The 26,093-nt window shown below is 38.1% G+C and overlaps 1 protein-coding gene across 4 annotated transcripts in view; it reads left to right on the top strand.

Moving 5' to 3' along the window:
• Positions 1-2,680: 2,680 nt before the first annotated feature.
• CACNA2D1 (calcium voltage-gated channel auxiliary subunit alpha2delta 1) overlaps positions 2,681-26,093 on the top strand; it is a 494,545-nt gene continuing 471,132 nt past the window's right edge. For 3 of the 4 annotated variants that reach the window (XM_061198477.1, XM_061198475.1, XM_061198481.1), the window contains exon 1: positions 2,681-3,227. In XM_061198477.1, coding sequence (XP_061054460.1) covers positions 3,133-3,227 — 95 coding nt within the window. In that variant the 5' untranslated portion in view covers positions 2,681-3,132. The remainder of the gene's footprint in view (positions 3,228-26,093) is intronic. The other variant, XM_061198476.1, reaches the window with a different exon arrangement.

Below are 26,093 nucleotides of genomic sequence, written 5' to 3'. Positions count from 1 at the left end.
TATGAACAAATTAAATATTTACATATAATAGCAATTGATAGTCAGACAGAAGTTACAGATCATAAATATGTCATAAGTAAAAGTCAGTGCTCTGCATGAGATCTTTAAACTTTATTAAAGAAATGATTAAATACAAACATCTGTAACTCTTAACTAATCTTTACTTTATCAGAATATTTCCTCTTAAATGAATAGTAGATACTGATTTTTCACTTCTTGCTCACAGCCCATAATTCCAGCTTTGTCATCAATCTTTATGATTTATAAACATTTTATCTTGAATGGCAAATTTTGGTGACTTAATAAAATTTTATTAAAATTAATGGGATAGGATCTGATTTTCATGGAATTTTCCAAAATAACAGAACTGAACAGAAACAGTGCATTATGGAAGGCTATGGTTAATCCAATAGATACATAATGCTATGTTGTGAAAATGGTCTTGGTTTACCTTTCATACACAAGAAACAAAGCCATATTTTGAATATCCTCATTAAAAAGCTTTAGGTTGATAAAAAGCAATTAAAGGCAAACTTCAAAACAGAGCATTAAGCAATGATTTAGGCTTATAGTTGACAACCAACCCTTTCAGAAAGGACTGTAGAAGCAATATCTTTCTTCAACAGCTTCAGATATTAGAGAACACAGTGCTTCATCAGAGCGATCGAAAGAAATTGCGATTTGGCTCAAAGGCCAACAAAGTTAATAATGAAGCCTGTCTTACCTTCTCTAGAACTTTATTACATTCTCTTATTCCTTAAGCTCTTTCTCTTAAACATATAAAATTGGAAATGGTGTACCTTAGTAGGAAGTCTGAAGTCATTATTGAAATAATTGACAGAATATAATATTTTTCTGCAGTGTGGCTATTATGATACCAACATATCATGTAGACAGTAATGGGCATCTAATTCTGCCATTCTTAATCCCCAGGCTGGGGAAGAAAATCTGCTTTTGAATCATTAAAAAAAAAAAAAAAAAAAAAAAGCTGGACTTGACTATTTAGTTCTCTAATTTTGGAGTGGAAAGCTACCTTCAGTTATTTAAAATATCCATCTGAGCTCGAGTCTCAATCTCATTCCATTCCACTTCATCTCTCATATGCTAGCTCCTGCTGCCACGCTCTATCTGCTTAGCATAAAACAAACTAACTCAAGTCACGGTGGGGTGCCTTTTGTGAGGCCACTCAGAGTAAGAAGAAAGAAACAGAGAGCAAGATAGAGATGTAGAGAATTTAAAGAAAACAAATAAGGCACACACACACAAAAAAGAGAGGTAAGGGGGAAGGAAACATCACTGGGTCAAGAATCATAAAATCGCATCACCTTTTAAAACGTTGCTAGTTAGTATTATCAGTCTTCCCTGTTTGGGGAGGTTGCCTTTAGAGAGATGGAAAATCAATTACGAATTAATAAGTGTCCTTCTGTTTTCATAAGCTCTCCTGAAACTAAAGAAAGGCTAATTAAAAGTCTGACGGCCTCCCCATAATGACACCTTTTACGCATATGCAAGATAGTCTTTTTTTTTTTTTTTTTTTCATGAGGAATGGTGTCAAAAGTGCTCTAATATACTACTACAAGGGGCTTAAGAATTTAAGATGTTCAAGGAAACCTTTCCACCCGGTACATCAGCGCCTTCCTGAAGGAGGCCTGTGTGGTCGGGAGAAGAGGCCTAACCCAGGACCCTTCTGTTTTTTCCTACGAGAAGGCCCGGGCACGCCTGCCACTGCTTCTCCTGCGGATGGAGGTGAAACTGGTCCGCAGACTGCTACTCTCTAGCTCTCTCTCCCTCTCTTAATTCCTCCTCCATATTTCAGGGGCATTTTGCAAATTGCCACCTGTTCCTGCTGCTTATCCTTTTCATGCCCTCACCGGGACAAAGTGAACTCGTCCTGTAGCAACGTTGTCAAGGCAGGGCAGCCCACTGGCCAGACCAGGGCATTCGGGACTTTTTGGAGGTAGTTACAAAGCCTTTGTCACGGCACTATGCTCCCTGGGTGTAGAATTCGTCCCTTCACCCCTGTCCTACCACACGGCAGGACTAGGAGGATTTTACAGCATCAGGTCCTTCTCTGACTGTCCTCAGCCCGGATCCCGAGGCTCAGTCTTGCCAGGTGAGCGGTACCTGGGCGTGGGGCCGCCGCCACAACTGGCACTCAGCCACGCCGGAGGCTCTAGCCTTTGGCACTCCCGGGCAAATAAACAGTGCCACCTGGTAGGGAGTCAAAAGTGGTGCTTTAAACTGCAAATACAAACCCCTCCTACATTTGTTGTCAAATCACTTCTCCATGGTTCCTAGGCAGGCGGTGGATTCTGCGTCTGGGAGAAGGGCCGGGCGAACGCTGCCTGCCTGGGTAAAAATAACCCGCAAAGCCACGAGCCAAGTGCTCGGCCGGAGCCTCTGCAGCCTGTGGATACCCGGCGGGCGGCTGGCGGTCCCCGGGGAGCCCCGCGGGGCGGCTCCGCTCCCTCTCTGCGCGCCGGGCGGCTGGGGCAAGCCGGCGCCGACTTTGAGAGTTCCTTTCTCCCTTGTATGGAGGGCTGCTCCGGCCCGTCTCCGCCCGACTGCTCTGACGCCCAGCCCTCTCCCTGCCCACCCCCAGCCGCCTCCCTCCGACTTGCCCGGAGAAGCCAGACGGAGCCTTTCTCTCTCTCTCTCTCTCTCTCTGCCACAAGTCTCTCCGCCTGCCATTCCCCCATTCCTGCAGCCACCCCACCCCTCCCCAGTGCCGTCACCCCTTCTCCGCCCCCGCCTCCGCCCCCGCCTTCTCCACGGCAATCGCGGGAATAAATCAAGGAGGAAACCGAGAGGGAGCGAGAGCGCGAGCGCCGGCGGGCTTGCCCAGGTCTGTTTCCAAAGTCGTCCTTGATGGCGGCGGCGGCGAGGCAGCCGCGGCGCCGAGCAGCCGAAGCGCGCTAGTGGGTCCGCCCGCCGCCGCCCCTTCCCCCCGCGCCGGGCTTCGCCCCTGCAGCCCCCGGCGCGAGCCCGCGTCCCGGTCCCGGCCCTGGGCGCGCCAGCCCTCAAACGTCCGCGGTCTGGGCTGACCGTGCTCCTTCTCCTCCTCCCGCGGTTTCCAGCACCGGTCCTTCCCCAAGCTGGGAAGGGAGGCGAGATTGATCTTCGATCGCGAAGATGGCTGCTGGCTGCCTGCTGGCCTTGACTCTGACACTTTTCCAATCTTTGCTGATCGGCCCCTCGTCTGAGGAGCCGTTCCCTTCGGCCGTCACGTAAGTGCCCGGGCAGGGCGGGGAGTGCGGGCCGAGGGGTGCCGCGGAAGCCCGGCGCGGGCTCCATTCCCCAGTTGAGGGGCTTCTCTGCCCGTGGGGGTGGGGAGTGAGCCGGACTTGGATCTGGAGAGGCCGAGCGGGAGGTGCGCGCTGCTCGCCGCCGGAATGCGCACGGAACCCGCGTCTCGGGAGCCTCGGCGGGGCCGGGCTGTCCTGGGAAACGTCCGCCGACGACTCGCGGCGCCTCAGCCCATCTCTAAAAGGATTCCTTGGACTTAAAAGAGTTTAGCTGTACTGTGGGAAAAGTTTCCAGCCAGATACCCGCTCTCATCAAACCCAGCCCTATAAAAAGTTGTGTTTGGGTTGGGTATTTTGCACATAGGTAATTGCAGGCTGGCCAGGGTAGCGTGGACTTTTCCCGCACTTTCCCCGCACTTGGCCTCTGGGATGCTCTCTAATTGCTGTGGTATCCAAACTCGTTTGGAGCCCAAATTACTGGGCGCGCTCGACAGCCTTCCTGATGACAGGAGTGCTCGCTTCACGCGGTAGAGGTGCTGTCCACCCTAGGGACTCGTTAAGTGCCGACGGACACGCGGTTCCTGTTCTTAGAATGAATAGAACCTATTCTTTGGGGGAGGGACTGAGTGTTTCCAGAGTCTCCTGCAATTTTCTCTTATTTTTACCATTTCTAAAATAGCTTAAAAAAACCTCGCTGCTGTTCTGGAAATAGAGTGTTTGAAGGTAGCTGTATAGTCACAGGGCAGGAAGGGAATGAAAAATAATAATTCTCTTTTAGGCTGGAAAAAAGACAAAGTCAGTGGCACATAAAAATACACACATATTTTTAAATGCGCGGAATAGCCTATCAGGTCTGGGAAAGCGTTTTTTCTTTGGTTCTTGAAGCTACTTTAAAGCTTCTAAGAGTAGGCAATCGTAAGTGGATGAGTCACTTTAATGAATTTTACATAACAAAAACAAAGCCCAAGGTAGCCTTCCCGGTATTTTTGCTATTGGGAATTATTTGCTGTCCTTTGTTGGCTGAGTGCTGAATACTGGAGTTTGTGGTGGATACTAACCGTGAATCTTTACCAGTTGAAATCCTGCAGCTATTATTTAAGGTTCAGCTTAAAGTATTTATTACATTAGGTGTCAGTGCAAGAATCCGAAGGATGCACATTCTAACCCGGCGAAGGGGTGTGTCTAATATTTTTGTCATTGATTTACAGTCATGTACCTTTTTAGATAATCTTCCATAAAAATGATTGCAGATCCTTTTTGTTATGAAGCACAAGGGTAAATGCCATCTGTAGATCTTCCTGTAATTGGCAGGATGTTCCAAGCGGATATTTTGAAACATGAAAAGAGTAAGAATTACACTGAAGATGCTTCAAAATTATTCACTCTTATTAAGAAATTACACTTCTATATATTTGTTTCTTTAGTCTCTTTGTAGCTTGGCCTGTAAAGCTAGAACTCAAGCGAGTCGCTTGCATTTTGTGTCAAAGAAGTGGTGCTTTAAAGCAGTCAGTGTGTTCAGTTTACACATTTTTAAAGTGTTATTTTTAACTGACAATTTATCAATATTTCTCTCATTTGGAGGGAATGCTTCATCACACCATTAGGGAAAACTATGATTTTTTAAGATACTACAAAATGCAATCTTTTATTCCTGAACAGACCATGCTAAAATATTAATAAAAGAATCCTTGTTGTAAGAAGGACATCTGTAATAAATGTTTTCCTAAAATTAAAATAGCTCAATTTTCATGGTCAGAAATTCACTAAAGACAAGAAAGAAAATAAATAGTGGGCAAAAATAGGACTTAGGAAGCCACAGTTTCTTTTCTTTGAAAGGCTTTGAAATTTATTTTTTAACAATGAAAATTTAAGATATTTTCAAATAATATGAAACACTAATTATTTTGTAAAAAAGAGCTTAATAAAAGATTTTGTAGAGCTAAGTCAGTCTCTTTTAGGAAATATTGGCAATGTTTTTGTAAGGCTTCTGCATCTTTATTTTTTTGAAAAGTTGGTAACCTTCTGAGGAAAGGAGAAATGAGAGTTGGCATTTATACTTCATGTTGTATTTCTGAGTAAACTTTATGAAATTAAAAAAAAATACAGCATTAATTTTATTAAGATGTGGTGCTGTTTACTTTTCTTGCAAGAAAAGAGTTGATACAGAGAATTTATCAGGATAAATCTCAAATCTTTGGGAAAAATTTCAAGTTCATTAAAAACTCAGTACAAAGATTATAGTGTCACTAAAGGCAAATTATTGTGCTTCTATATATACATTTTTCTGGAAATCATTAGTAAATTCTTTTGGTTTTTTGATCATTTTATTTTTCCCAGGAAAAGTAATGTAAGAAGTTTTTATCATCAGAAGAGGAAGAATATGCCACCAACACAGTATAAAATTTATTATGCACTCATGGGAGTGGGACCTGAATTAGAATTAGTAATACAAAGGTTTTTGTTTTTGTTTTTTTAGAATGTTTACAATAATATTAAGCGCTTAAGTATTATTATAATAAAACATAAATACCTTTCTAAATATTTTCTTTAGTTTTCTCTGGTTTAACATACGTTCTCATGTAGCATATTCTGAATTAAAATAGTAGTTAAACTGTTCTAAGAGGTAACACTAAAAAAACTGGGTTTTTTTTTTCAAAGGAAGGAATTTTGATACAATTCTTTTGCTAGGTTAGGTTTTTCTTTTGGCAATGATTGTTTCAATAAGGTGTGAAACATAAGTATGCCATCTGGTAGCAGCCACCTAGTGCATATTGGTTTGTATATGAGTGGAAAGTACATCATTTTCATGTTATAGTATGCACATGTTATATTGATAGTTTAAAATGTCATTTTCTAAAGGGAATTCTCCCTTGCTTTAGAAATAATTTCTTGACACATATGTGAAAACACTTCTATTTTAAAACTCAGGATAATAAGTATGGTAGCCAGTATTGTAATGTTAATTTAAATCTGTCACTCCTAATTTTAGAATCTATTTACAAATCCAGTTTTTAAAAAAAGCACATAGTTATAACTACTATTCATGTTAAACTTTTATCTCAGTCGTATCAAAATGCCAATCCAGAATAATTGGCTGGGAGCCCTTTGGTATGTGGGAATTTTAATATATTTAAACTATATAATAGGATAAATATATTAGTAAGAATTACTGGTATCTACAGGAAATAAGCATAAAATCTCATAAAAGAATAGTACTTTGGGGTTTGACTGCTTAGGATATAAATATTTTTCTATTATTAGACAAATTTACATATAAAGTCTACAGAAAATAAATTCTCTATGTCATAACTTTGGAATGGATATCTTTTTCATATGTTAGAAGTGACATAGTTATTCTCATTTGGGCTTAGCAATTTCTATTCACATACAACATAGAGAAGGAAATGTGCCTTATGATAAAATATGAGATACAGTATTAAATGTGAAATAAAACCTAAAAACAGTGAACATTAATAAATCCTTTTCTCAGATCTTTGATTAGTTTTCATCAGCTTAACCACATGACAACATTTATTATTCCACAGGTGTACATTTAAAATATGCAACAGTAGATATATTTTTCCAGACAAGTAGTAACATGGTATTAAATTTAGTAATGTTTATACATGGTTATATGGGTAGCTGTTTGGATAGGCATTTTGAATGAGCATTAGGCAGACTGAAATGGATACAGTCTAAAAAAACATTTTTGGGAAGGTACAAGAATCTAAGCTTATTATGGTTTATAAAAGGAAATAAAATGTGCCTTTTTTATTTTCGTATGGCTTTCACCAATTTAATTTTAATAAATACATATAAAATCAGATTCTATCGCAAGTTGTTCATTTTGAAAATAGGTAAAAACTTTACCACTCTCTTTCTTCAAAGAGACCTTGCTTTGTAGATGCCTTTCCAATACTTCTCCAACATTGATAAAAATAACATCATAAAATCCTCTTCCTTCTAGGGCTTACACATGGTGACGTTTCGCAGAAACATAAATAACACGTGGAAATTATGTATTCAAATTTACTTTTTACATTTAGAAGTATATAGTCATAAGAAATGACAATGCATTTAGGAATTTAAAAAATAATACCAAAAACCGTGCCCATAACAAACTGTATTATTTAAATTAATGTGTTCTCTGGAGTGTTTCTATATTCAACACATGCACAGAAATTTCTGTTCTTCTTATTTTTCAATACAGATGCAAATATTCAAGAAAGTAATCTATTCTTCTGAATTTACATCTTGTACCTAATATGTGTCAGCAAACTACTTATAACCTAAAAAGTGGGGATTTAAATGGTTAAAGTGAAATATTTTAGGCATATTGTCCAGTTTGTTGATTTCTTTCAGTGTCTTCCATGTGTGGACATAATCAACTCTGATATGAGCATACTTAGATGGAAGTTTGGAAAAAAAAATCAGAATTTGTTTCAGTATTTCTGAAGAGTAACATTTTATTGTTATTAAAGTGACAGCCTTCCATCATTTGTAATAAAAGAGATGTCTATCCTAGTATTTCAAAAAGCATGTAAGCTGCTTACCATGGGGAATGACCTCTGTTCTATGACATCTATTGCACACTTACCTAAGGCATATGGTATGTATCAGGCGCTGTGTCACACTGTGTGAGCCAGTCTTTCTTTTCCTGGACTATTTATGCATAGTACCACAACTGTTCCCTAAGCTTTCGTATGGTTGCTTTCCAATAAACTTGGAACTGCACCGAGATAGTCAACCATGTAGCTTACACATGGTTCATGTTTTCTTCTGTGTGCACGAAACCTGGAAATTATTGTGTCATATTGTTTATAGAGTTTAAGGAAAAAAAGTGATTGACTTCAGTGTTAATTGAGATGAAAGTGATAGTACTTTGTTTGTGAAAATATAGTACTTACCACCTTTTCCTTGAGGGTCCAAAATATGTTAACATTGCATCATTATATAATTTGTCTAGTTTATCTTACTGTAGTATTCTATTTAATAGATAATATTTTATGTGTCTATCTATATCTTTCTCTATGTATATGTGTACACACACGTATTTATTTTTAAACTTCTTCAGGTGTTTTGCTAGGGTAGAAGAACCTGAGTAAGGTAAGGTTATTAACAAAGGTGCATGCTGAAAGCTCTCTGCCAATCCACAACTGTTTATGGGGAGTAAATCTCATTCAGAATATTTTTATAACACCAGCATTTAAGAATAATTTTTTCAAGAGAATCAGATGAGCTACTGAAAATGTTCAGGTCCTGTTGGGCAAGTTATTAACATAATTGATGAGTAACAACAGAAACGTGGTTCTAAAGATAGGCTTGCAGTCCGTTAAGCAAAACAAATATGAGGAAGGGACTATTGCACTTGAAGTGTTGGGCTCTTATTAAAAGGTCTTTGCATACTAAGCAATTTTATTTCTGCTATTTAGATATGGGATACTTTGAAATTTTTAAGAATTAAACATTTGACGCACCACGTTTTAGGATTCAAGGATAAATGTGCACAGGTTTTAAAACCTAAACTTTTAGGTTTTTCTTTCTTATAGGCTTTATCTAATTTGTGGTAATTCAATTCCATTGCTCCTTTAAAATTTACCATTTATATAGATTCTAACAAGATTATAAACAAGGAAAAGATTGACATTGTGGCCTCAACAAACTGGCACACTTTTATAGTTAATTTCAATAATACAGAATCAGGCTGTTATATATGAAGCAATATTTAAAGTTCTCTTTGAATATGAATGTGGGATATTTCTGGCTAAATGTTATTTTAACATTTGCTTCTGCTGGTTTTTTTTTTTTTTTTTTTTTTTAACCATATGCTTCTGCTGGATTAAAAAAATTCAGATACATTTTAAATTCTATATCATAAATGGAAGAACAACTTAAACTAGAAATGATGAAATAATGGTGTTGCCCATTTAAAATGATTCAGATTTGGGGATAATCCTACTGTTTATCTGAAGTTCTTTTCCTTGAGTAATTAAAAATTTATTACAGTAGTCTCCTGGCAAATTTTGAAAAATAATTCCTGAATTCTTTTATTCAAATAATTAATTACTAATTCTTCTTTTTCTCTTTCTTACACACACACACATACACACACACACACACAATTACTATTCGTCATAGTTTATTATTATTTGTACATAACATCAAGTCAAATGGAGAAAAAGTTTTGGTTTGTTTTCCATCAGGTTACCTGTGACCAGACCTCAATTTTGGGTCCTTCGCACTTGAATCTTCACTCACGGTTTCGGGGACCTCTTACTACTAGATTTTTCTCTCTATAGGGAAATTGTTGAGGGATTTTGATGCATAGATAAATCTGTAGTACATTATCAACACTTTCACCAAAATTGTCAAACGGCCTAGACTGTTGTTCCTTTGACATTTGCCCACTTACTGTGGGGATAATTGGGGAAAGAGTGAAGCGAGCTGTTGAGATTGTCCTCTGTCAGGCTATATAAAGGGATGGTTAGACATTAATGATGTTTCATTTTGAGGGTCAGAGGAGGAGTGGCTCAGTAAAATAAATGAGCTTATGCGCACTGGGAAAATCTGTTTTAAAAAAATAATCAAGAGGTGTTGTGGCAGTGGGACTTCCCTGGTGGCGCAGTGGTTAAGAATCCACCTGGCAGTGCAGGGGACACGGGTTCGAGCCCTGGTCCGGGAAGATCCCACATGCCGCGGAGCAGCTAAGCCCGTGCGCCACAACTACTGAGCCTGTGCTCTAGAGCCCATGCGCCACAACTACTGAAGCCCACGCACCTAGATCCTGAGCTCTGCAACAAGAGAAGCCACTACAATGACAAGCCTGCACACCGCAACAAAGACCCAACATAGCCAAAAATAAACAAATAAATAAATAAATTTATTAAAAAAAAAAGAGGCGTTATGGTGGAGATGCTGTGAGGAATGATGCGTGTGTAAGTGGAGCAAAGGAGCCCTCAGATTTGCGAGGTGCAAAGTTACATTAAAGATGCTAAAGGTTGGCAGTTAGTTATTTTATTTTGTTTTGTTTTGCTTTATTTTATTTTCTTCTTTTTTCCCATTTTCCATGTGAGCTCGGTTATCCTGGAAATGCTGTTTACTGCACATAATTGTTTTTAGAGACCTAAATATTCATATATGGAAATTCACCTTAGAAACCAAAGACAGTAAAATTGTCTAGAGCTCAAAAAATAGACGCAATTAAGCGTTCTTATTTTTTATATAACTCTGGGAAAATGGTTCATTGGATAAGAAATATTACTATAACACTTTATTAAAACCTTAAATGCTAACAATCAAGAAAGAAATTCCATTAGTAAATTCCATCCCTTGGATTATAAGAAATGAAATAGCTTGCAGGTTCTAGGCTTCTAGGTAGTACACTGAAGACTATTTAGACCTCTAAGTACATAGTACCTCTTTTTAAAAATAGTTTTGATTTATGCTGTCTCTTTTAATGTCTCCTGTTTCAAAGATTTTTAGCATCAAATGTAATTTAATTCAATGATTAATGCAATTATTATTATTCAGAGCAAGTTATGTAGTGCACTGAACTACATGCTGAGAATCCACATTGAGGAAGAGAGACCCCAAGGAAGACATTCCCAACTCCAGGCTGATTGTGAAGCAGTGGAATCTGGCAATGCATGATCAAGGAAGAGCACATAACGTGGTGAAGAAATTTGCCTGGGCTGTTTCATGTCAGGCATAGGACTCCTGGGTGGGAAGAGATGTTGGTGGGACTGAACCGTGAGTCTGAGTCTAGGTTATACAATTTTTGCATCAGAGATCTCTTCCTACCTGACCCAAAGGGGAGTCAGGCATTGTTCACAACGCATGGACATTTGTGGTAGCCCAGCTCTGGGTACTCAAATTTGGCTTTCATCCTAAGACTTTTATTTAATTAAAAATAAAATTAATAGGTTTTGAATCATAGTATGTAGAAAATGGATTAAAGAGACAATATTCTAAGCAGGGACAATGGGAGCAGTTAGTAGACTCTTGCAGCATCCCAGAGTGAGAGATGCCCAAGGTCTAAAGAGAATAGTGGCAGTGGGAAGGCAAAGCAGGGATGAAACATGTTGTAGAGGTAAATATTCAGGTGCTATTGGTTATGGGATTGGGGGAATCAGGAAGAGAGAAGTGTTGGAGATGGCTCCAGGCTCTTTAACAGGTAGATCATGTTATACTGAACTTCCTAGACTAGACACAGAGGAGGAGTAGCAAGTTGGTGGTGGGGTGAAAGTAACATGCTCACTGTTGGACATTTTGAGTTTGTGATGTCTCTATAGATGACTATTAGGGCATTGGAAATATGTATCTGAAGCAGATTTGGAGGCGAATTGAGTAACTTTGAAGCCAGAAAATGGGTCCATTCATTCATTTAGCAAATATCTATTTAGTATCTATTATGATAGGCACTGTGAGTTTCAAAAGAAGAGTCTTGATCCTTCATATTGCAGAGAGGTCGGATAAGATGAGCCCTTTAAGGAAATCACCAGGTCGTTGCTGATGTGACAGCAGTTTCAGTAGAATGTTTTGGATGCAAGCATGGTTTCCTTGCCTTGAAGAGTTGGTAGCAGGTGAGAATATGAAGGCAGCAAGTGCAGATTGTTCTTTAAAGGAACTTGACAATGTGAGGAAAGGGAGAGTGTAGCAAGTTCAGAGGAAGATAGTGTAAGGGATTTGGCGTTCTTTTGTTTTGCTTACAGAATAGGAGTTATAATAGGCCGTTTGGGATCGCAGGTAGTAGAAAACCATAGGACTATCTTGAACCAAAAAGGGAAATATTTGTCAGTGGTAGTTGGAGCTGGATGATCAGTCATGGGAGTCAAGGTGAAGGATGTGCCAACACCTACAGAAAGGGGTGGAGCTTTTATTAGGATCGTCTCTTGCTCTAGCCTCTGGTTTTCTTTGTTTGACTCCTTATTCTTCTCTGTCCTTGCGAACTGACTTTATCTGCTTCCTGACGCTCATGTTGTTGAATGCCTGTGAAGGTTTACATTTTCCCTATTGAAGCTTTCAAACAGTTTGAGACTAGAATCCTAGTCTAAAACATAGCCTCCTAAAGAAAGATATGTTGGTAATCTGAATATGGACCAGATGACCATCTGTAGCTCATTCATTTGAGAACAGGAGATGGGATTTGGAAAAAGGATTTTGGCTGCCTAAGCTTGGGTCACTTCTCATACCCTGGTCCAATCTCATTAAGAGGTATTGCACTGCAACAGGCCAGTTGCTAGTACCATGGATAGAGGAAGAAGCAATTCTTAGAAAAAGGTTCCTGGGGGGCGGGGGAGGTTGTAGAGGCAACTAAATAAGTGTTACCAGAGGGGAGATTTGAGCATATCAGAGAGAGAAGACCAAATGGCAGAGAGATGAAAGGGATGAGAGAGGCCATGATTGATGGGTGAACATTCTGACCGAGGCAGCTGAGGAAGGGATCAAGACGAAAAACAGTGTCTTACAAAGTAACTTTTGAAATATGAAACAGCCTTGAGAATTAAAGCAGATGGTTGGAATATAGGATAGATACACTTTTAATTTACTGGAGATGTTTTTGGAGGAATGTTCCAAATTATATATTCCATGCTCAAGAAGGAATGACATGATTCAGAAATGTAATAAATGCACATTAGTAATGTTCACATTTTGAGATGTACAGACCAGAGTTTTTCTTTATTTGGTAGTAGGTAACAAGGCTCTAGTACATCACTATATTTCCTTTGGACACAGCAACATTTGGTTCTCTTTTGTCTTTATTTCTCTTTTCTTTCTTTTTTTAAAATAGACATTGTCATCTTGAAGACCCATGGAGTTTTGCAAAATGTCATTAGATTTAATAAGTGTATGTGCTTATGATAGATGTTACAGGAATATCAAGCAAAAGAAAACAAAAAAAGAACAAATAGTTCTTGATTTTGGCAATTTAGCCTTATTCACTTATTAATTTTTTGGCAGATAGGGGTGGCTTATGGCCCTACTTTGTCCGTGCTTCTCCCCCACCCCCACCTGCCCAAACCCCATGTCCGTTCTTTAGCAGAGGGCAGAAATTTGAATTGAAACAGATCCTTGTAAAAAAAAACCAAACAATATAATGAATTCGATAAGACAACAAACCACTGACAAATATTCCTGCAAAGCATGTCCCTGGTCAACCCTTACAGAGGCATCTCAGGTCTCCTGAAGGTCTGAAAATCACTGGCAGCTGCCATCACAGCAGTTCCCTGAGTTTCCAAGATGACTGAATGAACGGTTAGGATTGCAAATGCCGCGGATCTGAGAATCAGTCTTGATCTCATTGGTTCCAGTGCAGTGTGGAAAAACCACCCTTGTGGTCTGTAACAAGAGATGAGGAGAGTTAGGGCGGATATTTATGTCCATTTTGTGACTGCTCTTTTTTCTCTTCCATAGCTATTCACAGTTTGCTTGAGCTAATTTTGATGTCTCTACCCACAGAAAGTCTGGATACTAATAATTACAGCTATCTTTCAATTATTGTTATATTGCTTTCTAACATATTTGAGCTCCTGAATGTGAGGCACTGTGAATTAATACTCTGCATGTTTTTTAATCCATCCAACCTTTAAGTCAGTCCCTTAAGATAAGTATTATCCCTGTTTATAGATGAGGAAGGTTAAGTTTTGAGTATGAAGGACTTTTCTGAGTTTTTTTAGGAAGAAAATTTGACCCCAAGCAGCTTGATTCTAGAGTCCTACACTTAGCTGCTGTACTTTGCTGCCCTTACATGGCAGGAGCCTGGATTTCTTTGCACCCATTATCTTACCTGTTCCAGTTGTGGCTGGCTGCATATTCTAGCAATGAGGCCAAGAGGGTAAAGGAGTCAGTGTAAAGTAGAGCAGAATTAACACTAAGTCCAACTTCTCCATCTGCAGAACAAGGGTAATATTAACCTAATCCTGAATCACAGTATTATATCATGGGGATCAAGTGAGCGGATGCATGGGGAACCTTGAAGGACTGTTTAATGGCCAGGCTTTATTATTTGTACCATGTGAGATTTCTCTGCCTTCAAGGGATCATGAATTGATGACTAAGGGTTAGTGAGCTAGATTATTGTGCTAACATATCATTTGGTCTATTGTTTTCATTCAGAAAAACCTGAAATGAATGGGAAAAGGGATGCTTAGCAGGCCTTAAAAATGTTTCTTCTTAAAAAGTTGTGTAGCCTTTAATCATAAAGAGGAAATGAAAAGAGATGCAGTGGACTAGAGTGAGTGAAGTGTTCTGTCTCTAGGTTCAGGACACAACCTGTATCTTAAAAGGGACCACGAAGAAAACAGGACCACAAAGGATTTGATGTGCTTCGTCTTGACATTTCAGCCAGCACCTGTTGTATGAGATCTGTGCCACAGGAGATTGAGTCTATTTTTAAAAGTCACAACTTTGCCACTGATAACCTCTCATTGTCAAAGATGGAAGTTTTCAGCTTCAAGACAGAACATTTGCAAGTGAATAAAGCAATCTATCCATGATGTTTATAGAAATGATTTCAGACAACCCTGCAAATTGAGCGAGCACAGAATAGTAAAATTGAGACCAGTTGCATTTTTAGTAATGAACACAGAAGTCAGAAAAAAAATCTGCCAAGAGCATACTGAAAAAGGCCAATTTTCGTTTGACTCATCCAATTGATGATTAGTTACACTCACTGAACCCCACTCCTTCACTTTATAATATAAATGGAGTTTAGCCTTTCACAAACACTGTTCTCTTATTGGTAGAAATAAAACAGTTAAATGACATTTCTGCTGCACATTTTTAATTGATTCGTGGAGGGAAGAGATGTTTTAGATGAAACTTTACATTAATACCAATGACTAACGAGTACAACTTGATGATAACCATTGAAGCAGCAAGTTTTCAAGTGCCAGGAACCTGCCTTTTTATGGCAGTCATTTTGACATTTGCCACAGAAAGGAATGTAAAATTCTTATGACGTCTGTCGCTTTAAAAATACCAACCCTTCTTTGCCATAACATTACATTAGAATTGACTTAAATTTGCATCTGTGAAAATGTTAGGAGAGACAAACAAATGGGCCATGTGAAGCCTCAGGAGGATGGGCACAATGGGGTGTGTGCAGATTGCTCTAAATTAAGCATGTAGAATGCTTGGTTGTCTCTCAAAACACCTGATTTTCCTGTCGATATAAATGTAGAAAAGCGAATTAATTTTCATGAGGTGAAATTGTATTGTGCATGTGTAGCTCAGTTCCCAGGGGGTTTGATACACGGTGTTAAGGTCGGCTGGTGAGTAATTGTTTAAAATTTATATTAATACTCGATGGTGATAAATAAACATAGGGGAATGGCAACTCATCACAGTGCAAACCATGCCTGATAATTAGATGAGGTCATTCATCTCCTTAAATTATCAGAGGTGACACAACCTGTCTGTGTGGTGTCTAAACGCCAGCTGAGTCCCTGGGTGTAAATGACCGTGACAGAGGGGCAGTTTGAGGGTTGCAAGCTTTGGATTTGGTCCTACCCCTTCTGTTGTTTTCCATAAGTGAAGTAGATTTGCCCCTGAGAGTCTGCTTTTATAATATACACAGGGATCTAAAACCTGAGTTCAATAGGCTGCTCAGTATCTGTTTTTCAATTTCATTTTTATGTTTCTGTACCCCCACCTTAATTACAAGCAAACACATTATTTATATATATATATAACTGTATAATTATAACTAAATATATGTGTGTGTATGTATATATATACACATATACACACACACGTAATGTACGAATATTAGATGTTGGTTCCATGCTGAGTGTCAGTGAAGCTGCGTTCCTGTAGGTGACTATCGAGTACTTCTAAATTCTAAAAAGTGACCATTTATGGTGCGGTTGCAGCCTTTCCAAATTTCGTCATCTGAACCACAGAACACAGATAATGGTTTGAGTGACGATTTTTTCAGTTCTCTGAAAAACGGTTCATGGCTAGTACCATTCTAGAGGCATAGGGGAGAACTTAATAATGGATGGTTTTGAACATTAGGGCTTAATTCCCTCTTGGAATTTGCCTGGTTGGTTAATAATGTGGGTTCAAAGCTCAGTTCTACCATTTATTAGCTGGGTAACTTGAACAAGTTAACTCTTTCATTGCTAAAACTTCATCAGGTTGTTGTGAGAATTAAGAATGTTAATTCATACGAAGCACGGCACATAGAAAGTACTGGATAAATATAATTTGATTAGAAGCAGGAGAATTTGGTGGAGTCAGGTGACTTGAGTTCTGGTTTGCCTCCGCCACTAACTAGGTGTGGGACCTACCTAGGTAACATCTTGTGAGGAACAGTTCCTGGCTTTAGCACCTGCTATAATTGCTCACCGCCCAACCGTTTCCTAACAACTAGGTCTTAGTTGTCACGTGTCTGCTGAGCATAAGGGAGATGTTTCTTGGTACCCGAGTACTCCACTGCCTTTGAGGATGCCACTGAAAAGGTCCCACCCCCAGCCCTCACATTTTAGTTTTCTCTCTCACAATCTTTCTGAAAGCCGAAGTGCTGAAGTTTGATGTTTTCCTCCCTTTTTAATACTCTGTGCTCTCCCCAGTTGTACTCAAGCATGGTATGGTACCAGACTCCTTTCTTTGTCTGTTTGAAGGGCCTGTTAAGAAATATATAAGGAAGTCAGTGACCTTGCATTCTTGTGTGCAGAGAAATAATGTTAGTGGCCTGTTGTCATGTGAGATCTTGATTCTGTGAAATAGGCCCTAGATGTTCTCATTTGACAGTATATTTCTAGTACTTGTTGCAAACTGTCTGCAAATGGTAACTTTAAAATATCAGCAATAATAGTGATACTTGTGTAACATAGAATGGTGCTTTCTTTTTCTTTTAAGATGAGCAAAAAACACATAATCCTGTCTTACCCAAGGAATAAATGAATATTATGAAGTGTTTTTAGAAGAGTATAAATCAATTATATTGTACTGTTTAAAATACTTTTTCAAGGAGAATTAATATTAGGGCTCATTATGCGTCTTAAAGTTTGGAAGAGGTGTGTGTGCAGAATCACATTAAGTGTGGCCTTTCCTTCTGCCCAGTTAATTAGCTTTCCTCCTAGTAAGGAAATTCCTAAATGAGAGAAGTTAGAGAAACAGCTAAATCCTTAAGATTTATGCAAAAAAGATGTGAATCAGACTAAACGAAAGAGATTGAAGACTGACCGTGACCACTGGTTTAAAGTACAGTGAATGAAACAAATCAGACAGAATCTTCATAAATGCATCTTATATGAAGACTGAGAGAGCAAATGAATTCAGTAATCTAGACTCACTTATTTATTTTAGTTTGGTGTTTTCTACACTGTGTAATGTATTGCCACAAACTCAGTTGTTTCAAACAATGGACATTTCTTTTCTCACAGTTTCCATGGTGACGAGTCCAGCCAGGGCTTCGCAGGTTCCTTTCCTCAAAGTCTCATAAGGTTGCAGTGAGGTGTTGACTGGCCTGTGTTCCTTTCCAGGGCTACTTTTCTGCTCCTCTTTCAAGCTTTGGTGGTTGTGGACACTTATTTGTGGTTGTAGGACTACCTCCCCTTTCCTGTTTATTCTCGGCTCCTAAAGGCCGCTCACTTCCTTCCCACATGGCCCTCTCAAAGGTCTTCTCACAACATGGCAGTTTACTCTTTCAAGGCCAGCAGGAAGATCTCTCTTTTCAGAAAGGGGGCCCGGTCCCTCTTTTAAGGACCTTCAATTAGTTAAGTTAGACCATCTGTGATAATCTTTCTTTTAACTCAGAATCAAGTGATTTGGGATCTTACTTACATCTACAGAATCCCTTCACCTTAGTCATATAACAGTCATGGGAGTGACAACTCTTCCTGATCCCAGGTCCCACCCCCACTCCAGTAGAGTAGATGATGCATGGGAGCCATCTTAGAATTCTTCCTCCCTTGGGTTTTATTATTAGACACCCATCATAAAGACACCAAAAACTGGAAAATGGGAATACTCACTCCTTTTGACTTTAGATGTTCACAAACTTTGGAGATCCTTGGAAGCAGTCAGATGACTCATCCTTTTTGCCGCAGGCAAACTGTGGTTTGCCACATGGGTGCTGATCCAGCCCATCAGGAGTCAGGAAAATCAATCCCAAAAGTTCATTAACTACTTATTACTAGTGTTGTCATAATTAGTTAGCTGAACGTTGTTCCCCCCTCTACAAAGAAAAGAATTCTCTGTAGTATGGTTTAAGCCAGTTTACACAATTATTGTTAATAAATATGTAGAAAAATTGTAAGATAGCTCTTTTGAAATGTAAAGGATTAAGTTAACTCTAAATTAAGGTATATACTTCGTGAAATCTTGGGTCTCTCCTTAAATTGTGTGCATTTCCCTGCCTGTATAAACTAGTGATTCTGTAAAATCCTAACCAGCATCTATTTTTGCTTATATGTATCTTTATGGACTGGTCATGTTCTCTAGCTAATGCCTCAGTTATAAAGTATTCATGCAAGAATGTTCATATGTAACTGAAAGCATCCGTATGTGATTTCTCCTCTTCACTGACTGGATTTTGGTGAATAGTTATGATATGACTTCTGCTTTTCAAAGCAGATGCATTGAAAGATGCTTCTTCACAATACCTAAGTACTGGGTACTCAGTAAGTTTACCTAAAAAAAGGCCCCTCTTTTCTTGCATACAGGTGCTCCCTTGCTCTGCACTATGCATACCTAGTCTTTTCATTTTGGAAGTACAGCTGATTGTCTGATTTGTTCAGGGTTTATCTTGTTATACCTCTAGCACTAATTAATTTGCTAACACCAGGGGATTCTGGCCAGAGTAATTGTCTATTTAATTCAGTGCTTTTCACACTAACTGTCCTAAAGGAACAGAGTTTATTTTTTGTAAATTTCATATTCATTGCAAATGTATATTTTTGTAGAATACTACAATGAAAATCAGTTAGTAGAAAAATGAAATTAAAAAGATATGAACCTTTGTTTTTAAATAATTAGATTCGGTAGTCATAACATTACTTCTTCAAACTGTTATAATGTGTCTAAACACCCTCTATTTCTGTGCTTTCCTTGAGCTAGATTTGCAGAGCATAATCTGAGTATCTCTAGTTTAATTGATTTGGCTGTTTAAGGTAACTAAATGACTGTTTTCAGTTTAAAGTGGCATGTAAAAAAACCTAAAATTGAAGATTTTCACATTAAATGATTTTTTAAAATGATGTGTCCCACTTTAATGCTTACCTTTTATTTTGGCTATTAGATAGCTATGACCTTTTTCATCAAAGTAATCATAATAATTTGGCTTGAAAGGAGCTGCCGATTTCAGATCGTTAAATGCTGTAGTTCCTTACAGGAATTTTATGTTCTTCACAAGCAAATTTATTTGACTTTTAATGTATTCTCTTTAGAATATTTACTATTTGCAATGGGTCCAAGCATTTGCTGTCAGCAAAGCAAATATTTTGGTACTGTAATAAAGTTAAGGGCTGCATACCCTTTTTAGGACCAGTTCAATAAATCAGGACTCATGTGAAGGTAACTATTATTCCCTTTTGATGGATTATGGGATTACTTGGATGTATTCAAGAAACAGATGGATAAAAAATTTTTACTCCACAAAGATTTTATGTCCCAGAATCAAGATGAAAACATCATAAGACATTCCTGGGGCAGGTTGAGGTTTTCGTTTTCGTTTTTCTCCCCCACTTTGTTTTTTAAAAAATTATCTGTATAAGGTGTACTTGGTCTATGAGGCTGAGGCTTTGTATAAATCTCCACCTATATCTCAGATCTCAGAGTGTCTGCCAAAGTATAAAAGTATAAACTTTCTCACTGTATTGAAACACATCCAGAGTCAAACATAACGATTCTTGCAAAAGGCAATTAAAAGATTTTTTCAAAGAATGGAATGTGCCATTTATCTTCGGTTCAAATGTTCACTTAGTAAGTAGTGTGAATTGCAGAACTTTTTCATTTTGTAAAGTCCACTTTCTCCTTCAGCATCTGTGCACTTTGAAGTTGAAATGTATTAAAAAAAACTTGACTTTTTTGGACGAAGAATATTTTTATTTTCTATTGGTTCGACGAGAGATTTTTCTGACCGTCTGTTGCCAAAGATGTTCTTAAATTGCATGTAGGATTTTACCTAACAAAACTGAGGCATATTAAATTATATCAATAGACTGGTACAACAGGATTATCTGCTCTTTATTTTATGCTTTTTCCATGCAGTACTTCTGAGTAATATCTGTCTATATACACTTATTCCTGAACGATTGTCTCATGGATTTTTATAGAGATTTCCCAGACTGTTGAGATAAACTAGTTTCCTAAAAAATCAGAATTCTATGTTTTAAGACTCTCTTGAAGGGTTCTAACTCTGTTCTTTAGTGGGTCACTTAAAACAAACCAAATTAAATTAGATCTTTTTATAAAGACGCTGCATCTTCCAGCTAATAGTATATCAGGTCAAGAACAATACCAATCTTAACAGTGCTAGACACACTCTTGCTAAACTTCCCAGAACAGCTATCCCTTTTAAGTGACTTTCAGGATAAGCTCACAAAAAAATACCTTGTTGACAAATTTTCTTCTAACTTCATGGATTGTACATAGTAAAAATTATAGCTGTTTCTATGTCGTTTGAAGAAAGATTTCTTTAAGAAAGAGAATGTTCAATTTAGCACATTACAAAGGCCATGATTCTAAGAAATCAGCTGAAATCTCACCAATGGAAATTATCCAACACCTTGGTACCCATTATCGTTAATTATTGCAATAAAATATTATTACATTTTATGTGCATATCATTTAAAATATCTTGGCAAGATGACCCTCATACATGAATATTTTAATGTAATTTAATGTATTTGCAATTTGGCCAAAAATAGGGTGAGAATTTAGAACCAGATGTCATTGTCTTATAAATGTCACATCTGAAAATAAAGTATTATCTTTTTTGTGAACAGCTTTGGTTAGGGGTTAGTTAGGCCTGTTTCTTAGAGCTACAAGGAAAAACAGGAAGGGAAAATAAGGTTAAAGACTGTATGAAGTAAAATAGATAACTAATGAGAGCCTACTGTATAGCACAGGGAACCCTACTCAGTGCTCTGTGGTGACCTAAATGGGAAGGAAATCTAAAAAAGAGTGGATATATGTATACGTATAACTGATTCACTTTGCTGTACAGCAGAAACTAACAGCATTGTAAAGCAACTATACTCCAATAAAAGTTAATTAAAAAAAAAAATCTCAGAGAGAAAAAAAAGACTATATGAAAAAGGCAACCAAAACCTTGCTGCTTCGTGGAATTTTTTTTTTTTTTTTTTTAATCTGTGAGGTTATTCTATTGACCTTAGGTGGTCCGGAAATGCAAGTCTCTGCATGGTTCTTCCTCTTCCCTGAGCATCCTCAGTTTTTAATTAGATTGCGAATTAAGGCACACCTAGGCATACATGATCTGATTAAATCTGAGCCAGCCCTATCTCCAGGTGAGCATCCTAGAATTGACATGGCATCATATTTAGTCGTATTAGAGGCAGTCACCAACTGTGGTGAAATGTGGCTTTGTGTGCATCTCCCTCTCTTTCCCTATCCCTCTACCACTGTATTTACTCCTTTCCTGATGGAACAGGTATACACAAGCTCTTCCTTGGTCTTAGGCTCCATCCATGATTTGAGACCCCTCCCCACTTAAAAAAAAATTCAAAGGACCTCTTATTTCCCAAACCATTGGATAAACAGAATCTTCCTAGAGATGTCATTTTAAAGAGAGTTTATTAGCACTGATAAATCCTGAATATGTAGACCATATAAATGCAAACCATAGTTTTCGAGAGGATTTTTCTGTAGTTCTGTTTAGACTTTGTGATTGCAGCTGCCAAACACTGTGTCAGAGGAAGAACATTTGGGCTTTCTTCTACTGAAAGTGTGCTCGCCAGTGTCTTGCCATAGAGTCCTGGAAAAAGTTGTGAAAGCATGATTTCTTGGGGTTTTCTATCTAACTTCAGATACTACCCCTTAGAACTCCTGGTACTATTCTGAAGTCATCATTGAAGATAGTTATCAGTGGCACATAATAAAGTGGTGATAAGAAGCAGGACTTAGCCAGTATAGAACTACTCTGGATATATGTGGTATTTTATAATAATAAAGCAAGAGTGCTATTTTATAAAATTATGGATAGTGGGACACCAGTGTGGTAGATTAAGAGGGGAAGACGGTTGGATAAAAAAGACAAAGATGTTTTGAAGGACATGCACTTGAAGAAGTATAAAGGATAATTGAGCTATATACTTCAAGAGCTAAGTGATACAACCAATGTTAAAGTGTGGCCTGATGTGGGTTTTTTTTTTTTTTTCCTGTTCTGATTTTACTGTTTTATGTCATTCTGAATTGAAGGTTGAAAATCTGCTCCACATAAAACATAATACAAATTTATCAAAGGCAAGTACTCTGCAAAATTGTTGTTGTTTAAAATATGGAAACAAGAACCTCAAAACACTTAAAGCATTTATTCCGTAAAGTATATCAGACAGAAGATATTCTGGCATTTTTTAAGAGAGAGCACTAGATTTCCTCTTTATATTCATTCAGGTACATTTCTGAAACCGTTTCTCATGCTTTTATCTTTCAGTGAGCGTGGTTCTGTTTCTGACCTTCATGATGTGGTGGGTTAAAAGCAGTGTTTTATAAAGAAAACAAAATCACGAGTTGGTTATGGGGTGAAAACTGGAAATTAAGAGGTTTTTGGAATCCTCAATTAATATTACATGCAGTTCAGTTTTAATTCATTTATATTTCTTACCAATCTTGGTTTCTCCTAAATTCACACACAGCATGATAAAGGCTAGGCTGCTTAATTTTAATTTTATAGTATTTTTTAGCATTTCATAATAATTTTATAGTATTTGGGAACAATTCAGAATTATAATTTTGACAAGTTAGAAAAATCAAATCAGAGAAACTTCACTGAAAATAACTATTAAAGTCTATTAAAATGCACCTAGGAAAGATAATATTACCACATGGAATTTATAAAAAAAAACCACTAATTTACCCACACAATGTAAGGCTGGGTTTCTCAAGCTGTCGCTACTGGCATTTTGGACCAGACATTTCTTTGTGATGGGGGTCTGTCCTGCAGTTTGGTCTTTACCCTGTTAGAGGCCAGTAGCAACTCCTCCCCAAGTCATGATGATAAAAAATATCTCCAGACATTGTTAGATGTCTGCTGGGGTACAAAGTCACTCCTGGTTGAGAACCACTGACCTAAATGGAATCAGCACAATAAATTGGCCCCTGATATGTGTTCCTTTTGCCAGTGATGTGTATTTCCAGTTGTCTCCCACAATGCTTACGTGGTGTTTGCATTTTGCCAACGTTTTGTCGCATCAGTGAGTTTTATTCATTAATCCCTGATAATAAGTGTGCTATTAAAAAGGGTAAGTTAGCTAGTTCAAAATATTTTCTAAATTAAGCTGTTAAATTTAGTGCTTGGTGAAGCAGGAAGTGTAATTATTTAACATTTAGTCAAATGTGCAGGGGTAAAATTCTCCTGTTCCTGGAGATCTCTGAATTTCCTGAAGGAAAATTTTGTAGTGAAACATGTCTTTAACAGAAGCATACTGGTGTCTGCTCTTTCCTGCTGGGTCTGGAGCGGAAATGAGACAATCTCTCCTGTCCTTGTGCACGCTGGATAAAATGCTTTGTAGATACCAGAAATGCTGGATAGCTGCCAGGGTGGCCTGTGGGCAAACTAATTAACAAGGACACACACTCTTGATAGGGGTATTTGTTTCACCTGGGAAAGCTGCATAGTAAACTAATGAAGATTTTTCTTGGTTGAAAGTGCTCCATTTTTTTCAGGGGAGAACAATTAACAGCGACCCCCAAACAATACCAGCACTATTGCGACAAAGTCACCGTACTACTGAGCTTTATTTGTAGGTGTATTATATAGTGCTCTGTCTTATATGGAGCTTTGAAATTTTATAGGGCTGGTGTGAACTGATCACACACCAAAAATATCTTGATGAGTATGAAAAAGAATACCACGTGTTTCTGCTCATCTACTTTTTCTGTAAATGGAGAACAGCTACATGCTGTTTGTTCTCTTTTGGGACAGTGCACTTACAAGAATGGCAACACAAAGTGGTGTAGTATAGAAACAGTTATCCCAGGGATCACTGTCTGCGTTGGTTACAAGGGAATGCTATTACTCGAGGGAAAATGGAAACCCAGAATCTCTGGTCCAAGATACTCTGTTTTTCTGTTGTTCAGTCAAAAGTAATTTCTCTGCTTCTTTTTCTTCTGTCTGTTAAAAAAATAATAATAACATGAATAGTTGACCTCTTTAGTTGATTGGGCTTAAATGGGGCTCTTGAAGTACTTCAGATCCATTCTACCCTGATCAATTTAGGGGAGGCTGGAAAGATCCCCTTTTACGCGATTAGTATCTCCTTTTTATATTGTCCACTTTCATACTTTTCTCATGCATATCATTTTATTAACAAAACATTAAATATATTACACTCTCACACTATACATTTCCACATACTTTCTCCCTTCTTTTAGGTATTCATACCTGAGCAGAATATTCATACCTGAGCACTGCCTTTCCCTTTCTCAACTACACACAAATAGGGGAAAAGGTATCCTATGCCATCCAGCATTTTATTTCAACCCAGCTCTTTTGCTTATCCTCGTGTTGGGTTTGACCAGGATGCTTTTGGTTTCTGCCTGTTACCCAGCGTAGTTGTTAATAATGCCTCTTCACTCTCACAAATGTCCAGGTTCAGACACCAAATTATATGATGACCCTGAGCTCAGGGTATATCACCAGTATGCCATACTGTGTATTCCAGTTTATGGTGTCACTGTTATGAAATTTAGATGATATATTATTAATGTGTATATGTAACATATAGTGGAAATATTTGAGTATTTATACACTTCTATACATATGTCTGGATTGTGGATATCTTAACTCAAAAAACGCAATGACTGAGACATACTTGTTCTAGCTTCTTCATATCCTGGATATACTCTTTCCTTTAAATGCATTAAGAAATGGAGTATTTATTATATATTATACAGTATTAGTTTAGACTTTTTAAACAGTTGTGAATTACCAAGTTATGCAAACTATTAATATGAAGAACAATCCTAATTTATGCATTACTTGTGAGACTGCTTTTGAGTCCCAGCATAGGACGCTATTTTAGGTTGACTTGTGTTCTCCCAAAATTCGTATGTTGAAATTCTAACCACCCTTGCCTCAGAATGTGACCTTATTTGACAATGGGGTCTTTGCAGATGTAATTAATTTGAATTAGGTCATACTGGAGTAGGGTGGGCCGTAATCCAATATGACAAATATCCATATAGATAGGGAAAATTTGGGCCACACACACACACACACACACACACACACACAGGGACAGCACTATGTGACAATTGGAGTTATGCTTCCGCAAGCCAAGGACCTATCAGAAACTAGGAGAGAGGCATAGGGCAAATCTTCCCTAGTGCTTCCAGCAGAAGCATGGCTCTGCTGACACCTTGATCTAGGACTTTGAGCCCTCAGAACTGTGAGACGATGTATTTCTGTTCTGTGCCACCCAGTTTGTGGGCTTTGTTAGGGCAGCCCCAGCACGCTAGAATGGACCCCATGTCTGAGCTGCTCTGCTGGGATGGTCAGGACATCACATTCAGTCATTTAAGACCTGGTGGGTCAGATTGTCATAAGATGCCATAATTATTAATGTGGTTGCATTTTAAAAGAGACATCATTAAAAATAATTCCTTTAGAACATTTAGCTATGAATACTTCATATATTTATATTCCCAATGGTCTTTTTC

Source organism: Eubalaena glacialis, chromosome 8 (genome assembly GCF_028564815.1).
Source record: "Eubalaena glacialis isolate mEubGla1 chromosome 8, mEubGla1.1.hap2.+ XY, whole genome shotgun sequence".
NCBI lineage: Eukaryota > Metazoa > Chordata > Mammalia > Artiodactyla > Balaenidae > Eubalaena > Eubalaena glacialis.
This window is presented reverse-complemented; position numbering and strand designations above follow the sequence as displayed.